Source organism: Anomalospiza imberbis, chromosome 3, assembly GCF_031753505.1.
Source record: "Anomalospiza imberbis isolate Cuckoo-Finch-1a 21T00152 chromosome 3, ASM3175350v1, whole genome shotgun sequence".
Taxonomy (NCBI): Eukaryota; Metazoa; Chordata; class Aves; order Passeriformes; family Viduidae; genus Anomalospiza; species Anomalospiza imberbis.
In genome coordinates, this window is record NC_089683.1 from 59,740,440 (window position 1) to 59,760,404 (window position 19,965).

A 19,965-nucleotide genomic window follows, 5' to 3' on the forward strand; every position below is an offset into this window, starting at 1 on the left:
TCTCTAACCAATATGAAGTCATAAAAAAGAAGAGCGATACTGAGACAGGATGTGGCTCTCTCTACATAACTGAGGAGGAAGCAATCTTTCCACTAACTTTGTTGATGATCTAAAGAAAAATATCATGGTCTATTGCTCATGTGTCAGGAAAGAGCTAATGCCCATGTTATGTAAGACATCCTTGGGGCCCACTTTATGTCAGACTGAGACAAAAACTGATCACCTAGTAAGAGCCTGGGCTAGCTAAAATAATTTACAAATTTATGTGTATTATTCGCAGCAATGATGGTATCCTTCTGCAAGTTGATAGGGGTGATAAACCAACCCTCTCTTCTTCATATATTGTGGGAGGAGTTGGGAAATTAATGGTGGAAGGAAGAGAAGTTTCTCTACAGCCAGAACTGTATTTAGTTTGTCTGGATAAAATCAGTGGTAAATCTCCAACAAAATAACAGATGAATTAATTTTTTTAAGTTAAGATACATTTTTCATTATCTTTCCAAGTATTCCTGAAAATTGAGGTAAATTTTCAACAAAGTAGCACTAAGTCTGGAATTCTGCATCTTCTGGTTATGTTTTAGTGCTGTTCAGAAAACCAGCTTCATCCTATAAAAAAATATGTGTTCTGCTCCACACAAGAGAAAGTTCCTATCCCCAAATGCAGCAATAAAATGCAGCATGATTCACAAAATTGCCTTCTCAAATTTTGTTGATCTATAAACAAATAAAAACAACCTCTTTCTCCAAAGCACAGTGTTTGGAGTCAGATAGATACTTTATGAAATAAACAAACGGTTTTCAGTAACGTTGTTTTCATCTTAAACCAATAGAAAACTTATATTTAAATGAATCTACCACAAAATTCATTAAATGCCTCACCATCACAGTTTGGATTCCATTTTCCATGAGAATACAACACATTAGCAAGTCTCCAGTGGCAAACCTTTTTTCAAGAAGTGAATTAAAGTTTCCTTCACTGAAAACTCTTATATAAAAAAAGTCAATCATCTTTTTTATTAGTGGATCTGGGTGAATATTGATTAAGAGATACTTTTAAGTTTCACTCTTCTAGAGACTCTTACCAGCGCAGAACAAAGAGAAAACTGTGTAGGGCACAGTTGTTACCAACAAATTGAAGGGTATAGCAGAAGTTTCAGATGTGAATGTACTGTAACTAGCAGACATAGCCACTGGAACAATCTGAAATTAAACCAAATGTCATTATTTTGCTTTTAAAAATGGTGGATATTTTTCTATAATTTTCAATTTCCTAATGGGGAATGATTTACTTCATTATCATACATTCAACTGAAAAACAAGCCAAGAACATCAGATGTATTTCTATTTCTTCTTACCAAGGGAAATCTGAGAGCAATAGTTCTCAGAAAGCTCTGGGATAACTGCTAAACATACTCTTTTGTGCAAGACTGGCAATAGAGAGTAGGTTTTAATTATTTGGGTAGTATTTGGTTTGCTAAGGACTGAACAGGATGAGCTAGTGATCCTGCAGAACAACACAGACTTCAAACTTGCTATCTACTACTCCTCCACTTGGCAAACACACCATGAGTGAGTTGCAAAGGAACCTGTACAACTCTGCATTGTTCATTGCCACTTCTGTGCCAGGCAGGCTCCAGTGATGAGTGAAAACATATGAGAGAAGTGACAACTTCAGCAGAGGTTTCTGTCAGTCCAGATGTCCTTTTTTTTTTCCAACAGAATCACAGTATGATTAAGACTGAAGGGATTTCAGGAGGTCATCTAAGCCCACTCTCCACCTGCAACTGGTTTTCCAGGTCCATTTCCAGATGGCTTTTGCATTTCACCAATAATGGAGACACCCCACTCTCTCTGGGCAACCTGTGACAGTGCCCAGTTATCCTCACAGTAAAAAAGGTTTCCTGCACTTCAGAGGGAACCTCCTGTGTTTTAGTCGGTGTGCATCACTTCTAGTCCTGCCATTGGGTACTACTTAAAAGAATTATAGAATCGTTAAGGTTGGAATAGACCTTTAAAATCATCAAGTCCAACCATCAACTTAGCACCACCACCATGTTGGCCATTAAACCATGTCCTCTTCTTTGCATCCTCCCTTCAGCTATTTATGCACATGGATAAGAGTCTCCCTGAGCCTGTTTTCCAAGCTAAACAGTCCCAGTTCACTTAGTCTTTCCTCATATCTTAGATGCTACAGTCCCTTAATTATTCTTCTAACCTTTCATTGGGCTTCTTCAGTATATCATGTGTTTCTTATACTGAGAAGTCATTCCAGGGGTGGCCTCAGCAGCACTGAATAAATTATGACCTCCCTTGATTTGCTGGCAATACTTTGTCTGATGTAGCCAATGGTACCATTTACCTTCTTTGCAGCATGGGCATTTTTTGGCTCATGATGTCCACCAAGATTCCCAGGCCGTTCTCTGCAAAGCTACTTTCCAGCTCTACGGCCTCCAGCATATACTGGTTTCCCCTAGCAGTACCATTTCTGCTCAAATGGAATAACAACAGGGGATAGAAGTCAGAGGCCTGGACAGGCTTTGGTAGTCTCTGCACAACATCCTGGATCCTGCCCTCTCCAAGGCAGCAAACATCTCTGGATGGTTGGTCAGGCCTATGGATGGGTCCTTTGTCCCTTGCAGCAGAGAGTCACACACGGCAGGGTCTCACCTTTTCTTCCTGGTAGACATGCATGGTTTACAGTCAGGTGACTGTAAATCTGGCTCCTCTTCAATTATGAGGTCAACCTGTTCTTAGATGAGGTGGGAACTTCCTCTTTATATAAGAAGTCATCAACTTCCATTCTTCCAATTCTCCAGAGGTTTTTCTTTCTTTGATAGAGGGCAAAGACACTGTCTGCTTCTCCATTGCAGGTGGGGACTGGTGGTCTTCACACTGTTTTGTCTCAGAGAAAACCCTATCTCTCTCCCTTCCACTTTCTCTGATGCTGCACAGTTTGCACAATTCCTCCCAAACCTCCTCCACTTCCCAGCACAGCTCCTCCAAGATGGCCTGCAGGGCCGAGAGACATTGCCCTTGGCCTCAGGGAGAGTTTCCTGACACCCCCTGAAGTCTGAGACTTGGAGAGCTGCAGCCTCTCTGTGTGGAAACCTCTGCCCTAGGAGGGACAGCTGTTCCTACACCTTCTGGGGAAGCTGCCTTGTTACCACCATGTCTAAGACTGCTACAGCCCCACAGTTTCAGTGGAGGCCCCCTTATTTCACTCCTTCTTCACACCCAGCTGCACAAACTGATGGCTCTGTTGGCTGCTATCAGGGCAGATCCCTCCCAAACACCAGTTAAAGGACTCTTGACCCTTTCTAGTCAGAGGCAGCTGCGTCAAAGACTCCAGGAGTCCTGGGTCACGGGTAGCCTGCAAACTCCTCAAGAATAAAAATGGGGTGAAATAGGTACATAAGGCTGTTTCAGGGGAAAGAGAAAAAAAAGTCTACATGGAAAAGCAGGGGCATTGGGCTGATACTAAAAAACAGGCTTCATGTCTCATGAAGTTTGACTCACAAGGCATGAGTCTGAGAAGCCACCTAAGGCAGCTGTGATCAACAGTTATATTCCACAGAGCTGTATTTTTAAGCTTCCCAAGTGTTAGACTGTGTGGCTAAGAAAATCCTTTGCTAAGCTCATGCATCTTAGGTTACAATTATCTCATGCATTGAGGGGTAGGATTTGGAAGTGAGGGCACCCCTAGCATCAGGCATGTGCAGTAGATTTAATTTTATCCTTACAGCAGAACTGGGGCAACCTCTCTGCTTGGGCTGACCCACAAGAAAGATGCTGTTCACATGTGCTATTCTTTTATGCTGTTCATGGTCTTTGTGACTACAAGGATATAACCCCAACATATGACCTCTTCAGGTGATCAATAACTCTGGCATAGCTTCAATTATACTTACAAGAATATTGCCATCAGCTTCCATGAATGGTTTCAAAGCTCAACGGAAAAACTGTTAAAAGAGAAAATTTTGTGTACTTAAGCTCTGTATTACATTTTCATATAACATAAGTCTTGACAGTAGAGTAAAAAAATGCTTTCAAATATTTTGTCCTTCTAACTCTACCCTCCAACTTCTCCCAATCCCTAAAAAAAAAAAAAATTCCAAAGACAATCCTATGTTATGTGAACTGATTTTACCGATTTAGAAATCAATAACCAGTAAGTAACATTAACTCAGAAGTATTCAAGCTTATTTTTATGAAATAAACAGAACAAAGCTAATGGATGTGGCCAGAGGGTTGCTTTTTGCTTGGTTGTGACAGGTTTTGGAGATCCGTGGGATTGGAGGTTTTTGGGGTTTTAGAAGGAAATGCAAGAGAGAATAAATAAATAAAATTGGGAGTGGATTTTTTTGTTCATTTTGGTCTTTAGTCTGAAAGAAATCTATAGGATCTGGGTTCCTGCTTTAGGTAAGTAATTCCCAGTATTTTCTGGGAATAAAAATTAAATAACCTTTTGGTTCTCCTGAATGGGATGAGACCTCATACCATACTACTCATTTTATAATGGGTTGAAATTTTCCTTTCTGGAGACCAAAATATGTGTGGTCCAACAGCAGACACTGGATTTTCCAAAGACACCAGGTTAGTAGGTATCCTTTTAGGTGGCAGATGAGGTGATTTCATTTGGTTAACACAAGCAGTTGTCAGCTCCCTGCGTGATTTTCCTTTGGTTGGTAGAATGGGCAGGTGAGGAATCGGTGCAGTGTACAAGATGAATGAATACCAATGTTTTAGTGCCAGCAAAGTTCCTAAAAAAATCACCCCTCTGCATGTGAAAGAATCATGGAGGAAAATGGAAGAGGATACAAAACTTGGCTGAAGCAAGCAAGAAAAGATTTCCAGAAATAGAGCCGCACTTCAGAAGAATATCTAACAAGAACATTTTCCTGTTAACTAGAACCAGTTATTTAAAATATGTGCCACTCCTCGTACATAATATTTGTCTTAGTTTGAAAATAAAATCTTAAAAAAGAATATAAAAACCCACCTACTGGCTTCCAGCAATTTCAAACCAAAAATAGAAAGGCAAACAAATACATATTTTTCTGGCTCCCAGCCGTTTCTGTTCCAAAGTAGAAAGAAGCACTTTCTATAAGTAGCTCAAGTTGAAGTAATATCATGATGAGGAGAGATGTTATGGCCAATAATTTCAAGGATGTTTAGAAATTATAGCTAGTACAAACAAGCAGAGGAAACACCTTGAGTTATACAAGTAAATTAACATTGATCCTCAAATACAGAGCAAGAAAGAAAGGGAATAACAGACCATATCACAGTAATTATTGTGACGTGGCCTTTTTCCTGTCATTTCTTAATTTCATGTGTGCCTTGGATTTGGGGAGGAACTGCACAGCTTTGAATGACACAGTACCAGGAGCAAGGGGAGAAGCATTAGTTAACTGGCAAGGCAATGTTTCCTCCTGTGTGCTTTGTGCCAAAGGAGTTGAAATGCATTTCAGCTAACCCTTCTCAGTGACTTTAACTCAAACATTTGTTTAGTTTCCAGAAACTAAGCAGTTTTGAGCCAGCACCCAGTGTTCAAAAGCAGCATTGACTTCTGTCCCATTCTAGCTAAATAACATAATTTATTGTTCCCTGTGTAATGAAAGATACTCAAAAAATCACACAGTCACTGCAGAAATAACTCTTAGACACTTAACCTGAGTTTGTTTCTCCCAAGAAAGCCCAACCTGAGTGAGATGAGTTACTCTGTGAAAAGGCATTATGGTTTTTTTTTATCCACTCAAGTGTACCCAACTGTTTCAAAACTAACATTTCAGAAGGGCATAACATTCTTATCTCTGGACTAGAGCAAAATAAGTGATTCCTTTCAATTTTGTGCAGGTGAACTGTGGGAAAACTATCTAAATAGCCAGGTGAATTAGGAGGAGCTGGATAAATGCAGCCACTCACCAAGAGCCAACCAATGTCCACCTTACTGGATGGCCCAGCATGACTATGCCGGGGCTGTCTCCGGGAACCACAGCCCCTTGCCCCTCAATAAGCCCCTCACACAGGCTGCAGCTGGGATCTCATGGTGGGCAGTGCCCTCACTTTTCCCTCTGTGTGCTGGTAGTGGTGACACCATGGCAGCCCAGGACCGTGCTCAGGGCTGGCAGCTTGGCCAACAGAAAGGCTTCCCAGGCCATGAAAGCTACACCTGAGCTCAGGAGCTTTGCAAGTCAGTGAGAGGCTAGTAAGAGACAAGCCTTCAGATCATACCATCAGGAAGGTGTCCTGACTCCTAGCTGGAATGGCTGCAGCAAGAGAAGGCTCAGCCCATTTCGCAGCACTCGCAGTGCGGTGTTACAACCTGAAGACCTGTGTGTATCCTTGTCCTGACTTAGGTGGACATGGAATTTCAAGAGGGATGTCACCCCAAAAGGTGGGTGTGGGATTCTAGCCCTCTTCCTAAATCTCTCCACTTGCAACAAGATAAATTCTAGGAACAGAAGGAGAGGAAAACCCTCCAGCCTACGGATTAAGGTACCCACATGGAAGACTTGCAACAGGATTGCAGTCTGTTGTAATGGATGCTCAATTTGCTAAAATTAAAATGTGGGAAAAATCAAAGAGAGAAAATTAAACACAGTAAACCCTCTCCCACTTCAGATGGCTTCAGAAACAGTAAAACAAACTTGAATCTCTCATTTTCTGGAGGCTAAACTGCAATGGGTGTACTCAATAAAAGCAAAAAGGATGGATTTATATTATCAGTTTGTAAATCATATCTGTATTTCTTTGGATTTCTAGAAGTTATCTGAACCACCTGTTTTTATTTCAGTCTGAATTGAATACAATGTCAAATGTGGTTTCAGAAGATTTCTAAATCAAGTTCTTGAGGGCTCTTTTTATTTTGATTTAACAACTGAACATTAAATATCTGTGTGCATAGTTTTATTAGTCTCACTTCACCCTTGCTTTTTCAAGAAGAGTAATAATCAAGTACCTATGTGAGCAATAAGCTGATGCAACAAACATGGAAATGTGACAGGAATAAGATATAAGATATAAGAAATATCTTGCAATAATAGATAGAGGTAGTCTATTTGACTCATCTTCTCTCCTAAAATATATAGAAATATCTCTATAAAGAACAAATGTAATTTGAAAGGATGGAAAAAAGGGGGCAAAAAAGAGAACACTGAGGTTCTAATTACTCTAATTGCAAAAATCAATCTTAGTTCATTCGTAATATTCCTCTCGGGAAAATCAAAATCCACAAGGCCTTATGCTGTCTCTTGCCAATTACAAGCTACAGCGAGTATGTCAATCTGCAATGATCATGGCATAAGCCTGCCAGACATGCCTTGCAGGCATCTCTCAGATGACATTCAGAGTGGACATATGCCTTCCTGCTTATGAGAAAAATATTTGATATATGCAACATGACTCAGACTATTTGTGTCACAGAAGCACCCAAAATGTTCATAGCTAAGTTCCTGTTCAGGTAGCATCGACACAGACTACTCCAAAAGAAAATTTTACCAAGCACCAAGCCAGGGCTGTAGATAACCTGGAAAATAAGCTCTGAGCCTTCTGTTTACATTTCTCACACTGGTCAGAGCTTTAACCCCTGTGCTCGTTTTCTGTTTATTTGGCTGCCTGCAACAATCTGCGCTTCAATGGGCAATGAATTGACAGGTGATATGAAACTAGTGAGAGTGCTACAAAAGTTTCCCCCCCAAAAATCAATGATTACTTAATCACAAATTTCACCAGACATTAGGAATAACATTGTCCCAATTTACAGCAGCGCTTGAAGCACTGTCCTGTGTCAAGGAGACAGCCTTACATAATAGTCCTAAATTATCACCTTACCTCCAACTGGGGTCCTTGCAACAATGCAGGGGGAAAATTATCACAGTGATTGCAAGCTCTTAATTGTCCTTAGGCTTACTGGAGATCAATTTAATCTGACAGAACCTTACCATTAACCACTAATTAGTCATCTCTAGTCAGGTACTTAACTGGTTAATCAGCTATCTAAATTGACTGTCTAACTTGTACAAGGAGTTTCTTGGCCTGCAGATTTTCTCTCACATACAGGCTCACCAGGGAAGATAGACATTAAGGTGGTACTTTGCCTCAGGGCAATGACAAATAGACACTAAGATAATTTTCACAAAAGTTCATGGACCTGTTCCCATCCTGGATAAAGTTGTTCCACCCACTTTGGTCCCCATGACCTCATGTTTCCAATTATAGATGAAACTACAGGTTCACCATTGGCATCAGAAAGAGCAAGTCTATGCAAATATAGTCAGAAGATATAATTCTTAGAGTATACATTCAGCTTTGGCCACAATGGATAACTTTAACCTTTTGAATAAGCATTACACTTTGAAAAGACCAAAGGGCTCTTTTCAAGGGCTTAGCAGCAAGAAACTGCATTTTTCGTATTGAATATATTTATATTTTATAATAGCATTGGTTATAACATTGTTTCCAAATGCATTTGGAATTACTCCATCCCCTCATGTGAAAGCAATTCAAAAAGATGACTTCTGACTCTGTTTGGGAGAAGGCCAGGAAAAACTGGAACAAAGTTCACTGCTCCTGTGTTGGAGACAGAAAGGGTTTGTAGACATCGCCCTGCTTGGATCATGGCCAGGTCCTGTCAGCCCAGCTGGGAAGCCCAAGGGCAGCAGGTTAAATGTGCTGACAACTCTGAGCAAGCAGTTGAAGGAGTCAATACTCTCTGCCTTCAGGAGAAGAGGGGCTGGAAAGAAAGAGGAAGTTCAGCAAAAGGAAGACATGCTTTAGCCGCCCCTATGGCCTCACAGACTAAAATGAGAAAACAAAATGGCATCCTTAATGAAGTGTGTCTGCCCCACATTCCTTGTAGTGTTGAACTGACTCCTAGTGCTGCTATGCTTGAAGGCCAAGGAAGAGTCTGCAGAAAAGTTGAGTACAATGCTTCGATTTCTACTGCCTCCTAGCTGGCTTTTTGCTTTTGCTGTGGCAGACAATGAAAGCGGGCAAAGATAAGCTTTCTGCAAAACTGGATGAAGAGTTAGTGTGCTGAAAGGCTAAGGGAACACTCCAGGGATAAAGAAGCACTTCCCTGATGTTCTGCTCTCCTCCGAAGATGCACAGGTTTTTGCTAGTCCAGAAGGTGAAACACAGAAGGGAGTAAGGGGAAAAAAGTAAAAGCCTATAGACCCTCCTGAGACAACAATCTAAGGGGTTTCTCTTGAAGCAAGTCCCTTGTCAAAAGACACAGATGAGGAGAGAGGAACCATCATCCCCTCCTCTCTTTTTTCTGATCAGCTGCTCAGCAAAGACAGTTTTGAGGGAACACTGCAAGGTCCAGTACATAAAGAGAGAACAAGGGCATGACTCACCCTAGCACAGAGGTACAGAACTGCTGCTCTACTTGCAAATTTGGATTATTGCAGTGACAACAACCTGAAACATCCTCACTGGAAGGCAGTTATTCAGAACTTTTGCATTGCAGGAGGTTAATGCATCCAATGGAAGTTAAAAATTGCAGGAGCATGCTTTCAACTCCTGCATTTGAGAACAAGAGGCCAGCAAAAATTGTTACTCTTTGCACTTTCTGAAGCTTAGATGTAAGACTTGTTTCTTCTACCAAGGAAAGACTCGTATCAACAACACTATACAAAAGCATTCACACTTCTAGGGAAATCTCAAGAGAACAGATTTTAACAATCAAAGCAAAATCATTATGTTGATAAGTATGAGGATGAAATAGGTGAGAAATATCTGGAGGACTTGTTGCTTCTTCCATCAAAGAATTCCACTCCGCATTCATAAAGTTCTCAAGAAACTGAAGTCTCGAGAGTCCTGTCTGGCTCTTCATTAAAAGATCAGGAGCAATGAAGAGTTTATCTTCCTCCCACACATCAGAGCACAGCAAATACATGTGCTACACTCAAACATCACCTCTGCAATAAGGCCATCCCAGTGGGGAGAGGCATAGCAAGGATAAACTGCCCTGGCAAGTTTCACCAAAGGAAGGTGGAACTGCTTCTGCTCACAGTGTAATCTGCTGAGCCATACAGACTTGCAAGTGGCCTCCTTTTTCATGTGGCTGAAAGGCATTTCCCTAGGAATAAGAGAATGGAGAAAACTGGACTGCTGACATCACAGCTTCTCTAGAGAAATTCAGCCAGAACTCATTCCTCCATTCAACATCCTTGTGCTAATATATAGCATAGGATTTCTCCAAGGTCTAGGACAGGCAGGCCAGTGAGCTGGGCAGGCAACTGGGAGCCAAATGCTGCTCTCAGTATGTCTAAGTTAGACCAGAGATGGACTGCTGAAAAGCAGAAAAAATCATCTCTAGGATGAAAGCTCAAAGATATGATGAGAAGGTACTCATAGAAATATTTTTCCCAGAAATCCAGTTTAATTATCAAGTAGCTTGATAGACTGTTTCAAGTAGCTTCTAGACTGTTTCAGCAGTAGATTTGTGTTTCTTTTAAACAGATGAATTCTCATATTTAGTTGCTACTAGCCATATTTACTTTGACTTACATTTGCCATAAGCAAGAGAAAAAAGCCTCTTCACCACACAAAAAGAGCACAGTAAGTAACATCTGCTAGAATACAGACCCTCACCAGTGTGAAAAGGGGGTCTTGTCTAAGGTGGGTAGCATAACAAGCTGGTTGGCCCTGAGAGCAGCAATAAAGCTTTAAAAAACCCCTATGAATGGCTGCAAATGATGGTTGCATGCAAATGACCACTGCAGTACTTTTCTTCAGCCTTCAGCGCCTGTAGGCATTCAGGGTTTACTGATTTTTGTTTCTTAAATACCATAGCTTTTTCCAGAACATCTGCACAAATAAATAAATCATTAGACAGAACTATTTGCTGCTCCTGCAAATGCAGATCTGACTACATCAGACACTTGCTTCTTGAATCTTACAGAAATGAACACTTTTCTGTACTCCTTTCCTGTAGTAAAATCTGAAATGAAACCGTGAGCCTTTTTCTAAAGGAGAAACCCATATGTTAAAATTACTTACATAGAACTAAAAACTGAACTTCTTCTTTCACAGGAACAATTTCAAAGTTTTCCCAGAAGATCTGGATTTTCTTTTATGTCATAAGCTGTATTTCACCAAACTTTTGTACTTATGTTCCACCATCCTATGGTTCTCACAACAGTCTACACAAAGTAAATCTGTATGTATTATTTTTCTTCTAAGGAGCAACTTCCTCTCTTCTCTGTTTTTCTTCTAAAATATTCCCAGCTTTTAATGTTCTTTTATATTTAAAAGAGTGTATTTCAATATAGAGCACCTCCATTTTTTCGTACTTCTTATTATACATGTATTTTGAAGCTTTATAGAGGAAAAGCAAATAGTCAAAATAAATTCTTGACTTCTCAGTCATGAAAAAATAAGACAATATAAAATTAGTATTATCACCAATTTGTACATCTCATAGTAATTGCAGCCTCAATAGTTACTCTTATTTCTATGATCCTCTTTAAATAAATTATTTTAACTTCTTACTTCAGTTTTCCTCTCATTGGCAACAGAACGCCCATGGCAGTAAAATTAATACATGAGAGGTAAATGCTTGAAGAAAAGCAACCCCACATTTGGTATTTCCCATTGCAGCAGAGCTCTAATTTATATCAATAACAATATGATTTCCAAAGTTAAGTATGTTCTGATTGAAAATACTTATCTTTCAAATTATATTACTGTCCTTAAATTTCAATTTTATAACTTATATACAATTAAGTAATAATATAAAATTCATCCAAATTCATAAGAAGCTTGGTACAAGAAATCTACTTTTCATAAACTGGACATGCTTTTGACCATCAGTCTGTGATTTACTGAGATCAATGAGTATGAAAAAAATGCAAGCTATTCCAAACCACTTCAGAGGACTCACTTTCAATACGCTTGTGTTGTTTTTTTACTAAATGTGTGCCACTCCAGAATTTAAGCCCCAGTTCTTAGCAGGAAAAGAACACCTGACCACAGGGAAAGGATGAAAGAATGCTGAAAATATCGAATTCAAGGTAGCCAAGGCTAAAATTCCCCAGAGTCAGGTCAGAAGGCTGAACAGCTCAAACTGGATGTCAGTCGAGTTTTCAGTGCATTTTATAATGTGTTGCATGTGCAACCAACATGTTCCTACTTTGTCACATCCTTAAAAGCAAAAGAGGAGGAAGCAGCAGCAGCGGAAAGCTGTGGACTCCAACTGAGCACCCACTGTCATTGCACATCTACAGGCAGCAGTATAGAACCCAAATAAAATATCATCTGACATAGTATAAAGTTATATTATGACCCAAAATTAGGAATAACATATCTCCACATGCTGAGCAGCTGTCTCTGAAGCTGTACCAAGCTTTCCATCAGAAGAAAAACAGGCCAGAAGACAACCACCACCTGGAAGTCTATCTGATCAGAAATCACTGAAGTGGAGGAACTGGAAAAAGCCTCAGCAACCAACCAGCACAAGACCAAGTCTTTTCTGTGGGTTAGGAACCCAAGACCATAGTTAAATTGCTCTGTGCAATTTCACTGTGTTTCTAGGATTTTATCTTTACAACACATCTTTGCATTTCATTTGCTCTTCATTTGGAAGTGAAGTGTGTGCCAGGTACAGACAGCACATCCAGAACACAGAGAATTGCTGGAGGGTCTTGCTTACTCCTGCAGTGATGTGTACTACATGGCAATTTAGAATACGGATTCAATCTTCATCTCTGCATTGCTTTAAGTGTGCTGGTAGCACTCGGGCAAAACCTGCAAGACCCCAGGCAGAGACACGATACAAAAAACACAACTGGGAAAAAAAAAATCCAGTTAACTAAATTCCTAGTAAATAAATAAATAGTGATAATTTCTGGTTCTCCATTTCAGCTCTCTTCCCTTCCCTCCCTATTTTGCTCATATCTGTAGAGATGTTAAACAACCAATTTGGGAAATGCTGCATCTTACTAAATATAAACATCTTCACACAGAAAATTTGACAATTTGACATCATCTCCTTTTTTCTTGTACTTTGTAAGATCCACACAAATCATTTAAAGACTCTATTAGGGAGCTGCAGAAAGCTCAGACAATAAGCAAATTACCGTGCATTAGCTGAGACACATTAACTACGAAGGAGCTTTAAGGCAAACTGAATTGCCTAGAAGTTGTCCTTGCTTTAGATTAAGAGAAAATAAGCACAATTAATATGACTCAGCTGGTACGGTATTTTGATGCTGCTTGTACCCATGAGCTGCTCCCAGAAGAACCTAGTAGACTTGGATGCACCACAGAACAGGAGCATGAGCTCTCTTGAGACCTTGCAAGAAGGAACAAGGATAACAAAACAGCTACACAATGTAAAAAAGCAGAGAAATATGTCAAGTGATTCACAGCATTACCACACAAAATATAGTTTGAAGAAACTTCTCTGAAGTGTTAGCAACAGGGATTGCAGTATGCTTGCTTCCATTACAATGGACTGTGTGCACTGTAGGATCAGGGAAGAAAAGACAACAGCTCCTGGCAGGTTCAAGACAAGATACAGCAGGAGGACGTCGGCAGGAATCAGACGGACTTCAAGATAACAGCAGGACAACAACCACCAGGATCATATTTTGAGTCTCAGTAAGCCTGAGGACAGGCATTGTAGAAGGTTTGTGTTAGCACCAGAGCAAGGCTTTTGAAAAATAATGAGATAGTATACATTCAAATGCTTGTAAAACTAAGGAAGGGATCCCAGGGAGTGAAGGATCCCAGGGAGTTCAAAATGAGAGTTTAGGCTCTATATGTTTAATGCTGCTCAGAAGTATAAATAAATAAGAGATTCACCGATGAACCAGAGTAGGAAAACTACCCTTGCAGTGAGTTTCTGAACTGATATGAGGTGATGAAATTACTTTTGTCAAGGCCAGATAATAGCAGATTTCAGTAAAAGTGACATTAGATAATGACACTTGGATAAGAGCATATTTCTGTGTATGGAGAGTGAAGGCATTTGAAAGTTATGTGAAATTTAACCAATAGCTGGGAAACAAGAACAAAGAACTAAAGGAAGTTCTTGGACTATGATAGCATTATCAGTATGATATCGTTGCCAGCAATGAGCAAGTATGACTTAGGAAAGGTAGAAGATGATCATGCTGGCTGGATTCAACTAGAGGCTGAGCCATGACATACCAGAGAGACAGGCCAAACACTACATTTGTTGAAAAAAAGGAAAAAAAAACCAAAAACAAAACAGAAAAACACAACCAAACAAAAAAAAAAGTGTTTAGGATTAGATCTGTCCTTCATAGGAGGATGTTTGTGAATCAAATCACTTGGGCAAAATGTGCAGAGGAATGGATCAGAGTACAGTAGAGATTAGATCATAAACAGCATGTTGAGGTATATCAGGACCTTCTGAAAGATATTTTGCATGTGTTATCAGAAAACAGATGGAGAACCATTGGCAGATAGAATCACAGATGGAAGGTTTTAAGAAGAGATTTTCAGATAAAAAGCCAGGATAAATGAAGGCAGAGTGGACAGGATTTTGTTCATTGATTGCAGTCAATAGAAGAAATAAGAACATGCTAACTGAGAAAAAGACTAGAGGAGGTTTTGGAGAAAAGCAGGTAGAGAAGTCAAAGGAAGATGAGCTCTGCCCTGATGAGGAAGCCATATCCACAAACGAAGCAGTTAAAGAAGTAGTAGGTGAGTCAAGGCCGTGTCATTATGTTGCTTTTTTTTTTCTTCCACCTCTAGAAGCAGCCCACGAGAGCTGTTTGGAGAGAAAGGACACAAGAAAATGGGGACAACTGAAAGTATAAGCACAGGGAAAGCATGACTCAGCTAAGCCAGAGGCGGGGGATAGAGCTGGAGGAGGACAGACACAGCCTATTCACAGGATTCATGTCAGAGATGCCCCATAGCAAAAGCAAAAGAAACAGACACTGGAGGACAGCCAGACTGTAACTTGATGATAGGAAAGAAAAGTGAGCAATTAAAGAGTAGAGGAGGCTGCAAAAGGGAAATATTTTTAGAAATGCATGTCGCTAAGGCATAAACGCAGTGCACACACTTTGATGAGCTGTGTCTGTAACTGCATATTCTGCTTTACAGAGAAATTCTTAAGAGAAAAAAACTTGTCTCTCCTTCGGGCAAGAAGGAACTGAGGCAGAAAGGGGTAATAGGTATAGTTTCACATGCAACATTACCTCTGTGCCCATCTCCCTGTCTAGTGATGGTGCAACACTCAGTATGATTTTATCAGCACTAAGTGACGCATCAGGAAGGACACCTTTTCCAGACATGAAACCAGTACTAGCTACACTGGTCTGTAAAGAGCCCTCATGAGCTAACAGGGGGTCAAGTGACTCCTTGAAGAGAGTTCTGAGCACAGAACAGTGAAACTATTCAGCATGTCATGCAGTGACAGCCCTTTCCTTGGCTACTGCTCCTACCACAGGCTCCAACAGCAACTGAAAATCTCCTAGGATCCCCCCATGACAAGCTGGTGAGCAGCAGGCTGCAAATCCATGCCATTTAATCAAGTGAGTGCACAATACTGTTGTCTGTACAGTGCCCTGCAGCTGTGTCTTTATCCACAGCAGACCCTGTCCCACTAACCCACAAGCAAGTCAGTATTATTTTAGAGAGATCACGGGGGAGTGTGTAAGGGTGGGGCAAGGGGAAACATCTGAAATCAACAAGGACAAAACAGAGAATCTTAAAAAAATGAGGAAGCCCTTCAACCTGTATTGGCTTGATGCTTTCCTCCAGCACCTTGCAGGGACTGCACAGGGCTGGTGGAGAGCCTGCCATGCTAAGCAGGCAGCACCCAGCTGCTGCACCTACAAGGAAATACACTCAAAGAAGTGAGAAGCAAATGTTGTGTTCTGGCAACTAGACAGCCCTGCAAGACAGCAGGTCTCCCAGTATGCATGGGGACAAGTAGCAAACAGCTAGAACCCAAAGTTCATGTGAACATTAGCAGCCTGGCATTAATAGCTCTTGTTATTTATAAGGTGAAGCAGCCTTCCACCACCCTGTGATGGAAAAGGGACAGCAGGGAGGCAACATGTTGGGCAAAGTGAAATGCTGGTGTCATGCATGATTTGAAAGCAGACAGCTTCAGCATGCCTGACCTGAGGCACACAGCCTCCACATGCCACAGGACTTACACCTGGTCACATTGTGCGCAGCTCTGCCACCAGAGTCAACACCAAGAGAGGGGCACTGTGGGAATCTCCTTTCCACTGAGGCAGTTCTTGCATCTAGAAAGTTTCACCATAGGGGAGGTTACAGAAAGGCCAATCCATAAGGCACAAAACAATTTCTCTCTCCTTTTTGAATTGTCACAAACTATTGAATATTGGTATAACTGGCAGATGGGAAAATCCTACCAAACTGAACTACAGCTCCTGCACAGGGATAATAAACCATCCAAGAAACCCAATCAATACTACTGAGCCCTACACTTCAAAAGAACTTGTTGAAAGAAAGTAGGTAAGTGAATAATTAAACTGGATGCTAATCTCCACTTCCTCCAGAGGCACATTTTGTTGAGGAAAACTCGAATCCAGAGATAAAGACAGGAGTCTGGGGTTTCTGTTTCAGCACAAAGGACAGGAGAGTCTAATTCCAGCTGTCCTTTTGCATGGGTAAGCCCATTCACACAGTACTTTAGACATGTCTTTACTCATTCAATTTAATGTGTATGAGAGAAACATTAAAACTAATTGACTCTAAAATTCTTTTCACATTGAAAACAGAAATAATTCTGCTCAGTGCTGTCACCACAGCACAATAAAATCTACTTCCGTATTGCACCCTAAATTCTCTTCACTATATTTGCACGTTTTTCTCTAGGAACCCAAAATCAATAAGGGAATTGATTCAATTTCCATATTACACATTTTTCTTCACAAATATCAAATTTACATGAACAGCCGTGAATAGATTGTCACCGTGTCCCTTGATGGATCTCAAAACTTAACTGAATTAAACTTCTCCAGAAGAGAATAATTAATATACATGTTGTCCCTTGTCCTCACTCAACAAATATTTTTCTAATTATTTCATTATTTTTTAGTGATCCATTTGCATTTTTAACCAAAGTAGAGAGGAGAATGGGAGAACATGAAATCTTTTATACAGGCCTTTAAAAACAGGCAGCTACTTGCTCCTGTGAACTTCCTTTATTGTACCAAGTGAACATTGTTTCTTATCAGCTAAAACTATACTGTCTTAAAAAAGAAAAAGAAAATAGATCTGACTAGACAGAAATAACTAGTATTTGTCACTTAAGCAAAAAAAAAAAATTAGCCACAACCTTACCAGCAAGGAATTCTGACGAATAGCCACACTTGTCCTGTCTGCTCCATACACCTTGCAAAGCAGAGAGGAAACTCTTACAGAAATCAGTTGCAATGCTGAAATTGCCCAAGAGGAAACTTATGTCACTTTTACAAGCCATGACTAAACAAACCACAAGTCAGACATCAAAGCAAGTGCTAAAAGCCTTGCCTGCCAGAAGTGTGAATGCTAGAACCCAGATGTGGAAATGGGATAGGAGATGCAAATAAAATATTAGAAATATTCCCAGACAGCTAATTTTTAATACTTTTTTGTTTGTTTCCCAAATGGAAATTGGTTTTAAAAATGTACTCTCATACATTCCTGAGCAGAGTCTTGTGGGAGACAGAAGAAATTATGCAACAGTCCCCATGACAAATGGCACTCTCGAAGCCTCAGCCTATTACTAACACATTCCTCAGAGCACCTCTCCAGTCCCAGTCTCCTGGGGGCCCCAGTGCTCACTCCTGAACCCCAAGGTGTGGTAGAGCCTGAACCCAGCCACACCAAGGCCAGGGAGCCCTTGGGACAAAAGGAAAGATGGGACACTAAGTGCTGTCGGTTTGGTTTTTCTGGGTCATCTGCAAGGTGTGTCCCAGGAAACCCCATCCAAGCAGGGATGACAGCAGGATCTGCAGACAAGCATATGGATCTAATAGTTTCAAATCAACCGTCTTTAGTTACTACATTTCCTTTCCAACTAACCGAGTGGTAAACCAAAATTAACAACCCTGTTAAAAACATGAGACAGATGCCTCTGTAAGTTACATATTCACTAGGCTTGTGGAAAAAAGGAAATGAAAATTCAGGACCTTGTATTTTTGGCTACTTTTCTGTCTTATGTACTCAACAGTTTTAGCCAAAGTTATGTGGACTTCAAGAATGAATAAACATCTAGCACAAATATCCAAGTAACTTTTCATTGCTCCATCTACACAGCTCTTACTTCATGTATCACATTAGTCGATAAAACTGCATGCACTCTGTTAAATTGCATCCTTCTTCAAAGAGATAGGCATTGATAAAAATAAGGCAGGCCATCACATACTTTGAAATTATTTTTTTCTTTTTTAACTCACTGGAATATTACAGACCAGTTTCTTCAGAGCAGGATGGAGGGATATTGCTGCTTAGGGATCCTCCTGCATTTTCTCAGATCTCTTTCCCTGTCACAGCAAAATTCCAGAGTCCAGAGTCAGGTAAAGGAGATACACAGAGATCTCCATGCTTTACTATTCATGACACTGAAATTACAGTGCCACCTGTAGGACATCCATAAAAAATTAATTTGGGTCTTGCTGGTGCCACGAATGCCTGTTATAATTATAGGGCTTTCTAGTAGTCTTGGCAGAAGTGTAGGAACATAAAAAACAGATGACTCATGTCAGTCTACAGGGAGTTACTTGAAAGCTTTGTTCACATAGAGCAACATGCATCACCACATCCAGAAGAGGATATTTTGCTACAAAGATGAATCTTTTGCGGAAGAAGGAGGTACCAGCACAATGCATTCACAGTCCATCCATTTCAGAGCTTGTGCCAATGTAGGCAGGAGAGATCTGCCACATCTCAACCACTTCCAGCTGAGACAGACATCACCTTTGAATCTAAGGAAAGTTTCCATTGTGGCTGCACATTTTTTTTTTTTTTTAACTTTTCCACACTTAATTTAGTTTTTAACTGTGGACTGTGTTAACCCAGTGCATGGCATTTCATGGACCAGTATTTGCATTGCATTCATATGTTACTTTGCACCAGCATTGAAAAGCACTCATATATCCTTCCAAATATACTGATAAACTTTATTTATGCTGCTTTCCCTTTTCTTTTTTCCCTCTTTACCAAGAGAGTAATTTTCCACTTTTCTAACCCATAGCTAAATCTGTGAAGTCTCTCTAATGTATCAATTCAAGACATAAGGTAAGACAAGAGTAAGTAGATGCATCTTTGTAGCTAAATTTCCATTAATAACATTTGAAGTGGAAAGTACTCAGCTGATTTATTTAATAGCTCTGTTGCTGCAAATGAACTTAAAAAGAGGAGGTGTACAATGTGTTCAAGGGCAGTTTATGCTTAATGTTCAGCTGTGGTCAGAAACAGAACAAAATAGATTGACAGATGAGGAAGGGAACAGAGAATAATAGAATGGATTTAGGAATGCTTTTGTTTGGATCAATGGTAGTTTTCTGTGGAATATTATGTAACATAGCCATCACCAACACACAATAGAAAGAATCTGTAAGAGAAAGAGAAAAGAATGAAAATAATGGTCAAGAATTGCCAGGGGGGAAAAAGCTCTTATAGGAAGATGTATTTTAATACAAACATGTATTTTAATACAAACAATGCTTTGTAGTGTGGCTTGACTGATAAGGGATTCAACACAAATAGTTTAGATTATGATTTATATAGGGAAAACACAGCTCTTTCTCAGTCAAGTAAAACAAAAAGGGAATGAACAAACAATGAAAGGTGATAAAATGAAGAGAAGGAAGAGGACTCGAGCATGGTGTTTGGACTTTTGGTACAGAATTTAAAATACTACTCTGTGAAACAGGGCAAGTAGTGATTAAATATGTGTAGAGAGCAGTAAATTAAGTAGTTTCCATGAATATTTGGTCAAAATATTCATGGCAAATTTAA

The 19,965-nt window shown here is 40.1% G+C and overlaps 1 protein-coding gene across 2 annotated transcripts in view; it reads right to left on the minus strand.

The window, feature by feature from the left end:
* The window catches only part of IPCEF1 (interaction protein for cytohesin exchange factors 1), a 55,056-nt gene extending 37,699 nt beyond the window's left edge, over nt 1-17,357 (minus strand). The window contains exons 1-2 of one of the 2 annotated variants that reach the window (XM_068184650.1): nt 17,305-17,357; nt 3,909-3,959 (exon numbers count right to left, since the gene is read on the minus strand). In XM_068184650.1, coding sequence (XP_068040751.1) covers nt 3,909-3,932 — 24 coding nt within the window. In that variant the 5' untranslated portion in view covers nt 3,933-3,959; nt 17,305-17,357. The remainder of the gene's footprint in view (nt 1-3,908; nt 3,960-17,304) is intronic. The other variant, XM_068184651.1, reaches the window with a different exon arrangement.
* Nucleotides 17,358-19,965: the final 2,608 nt, after the last annotated feature.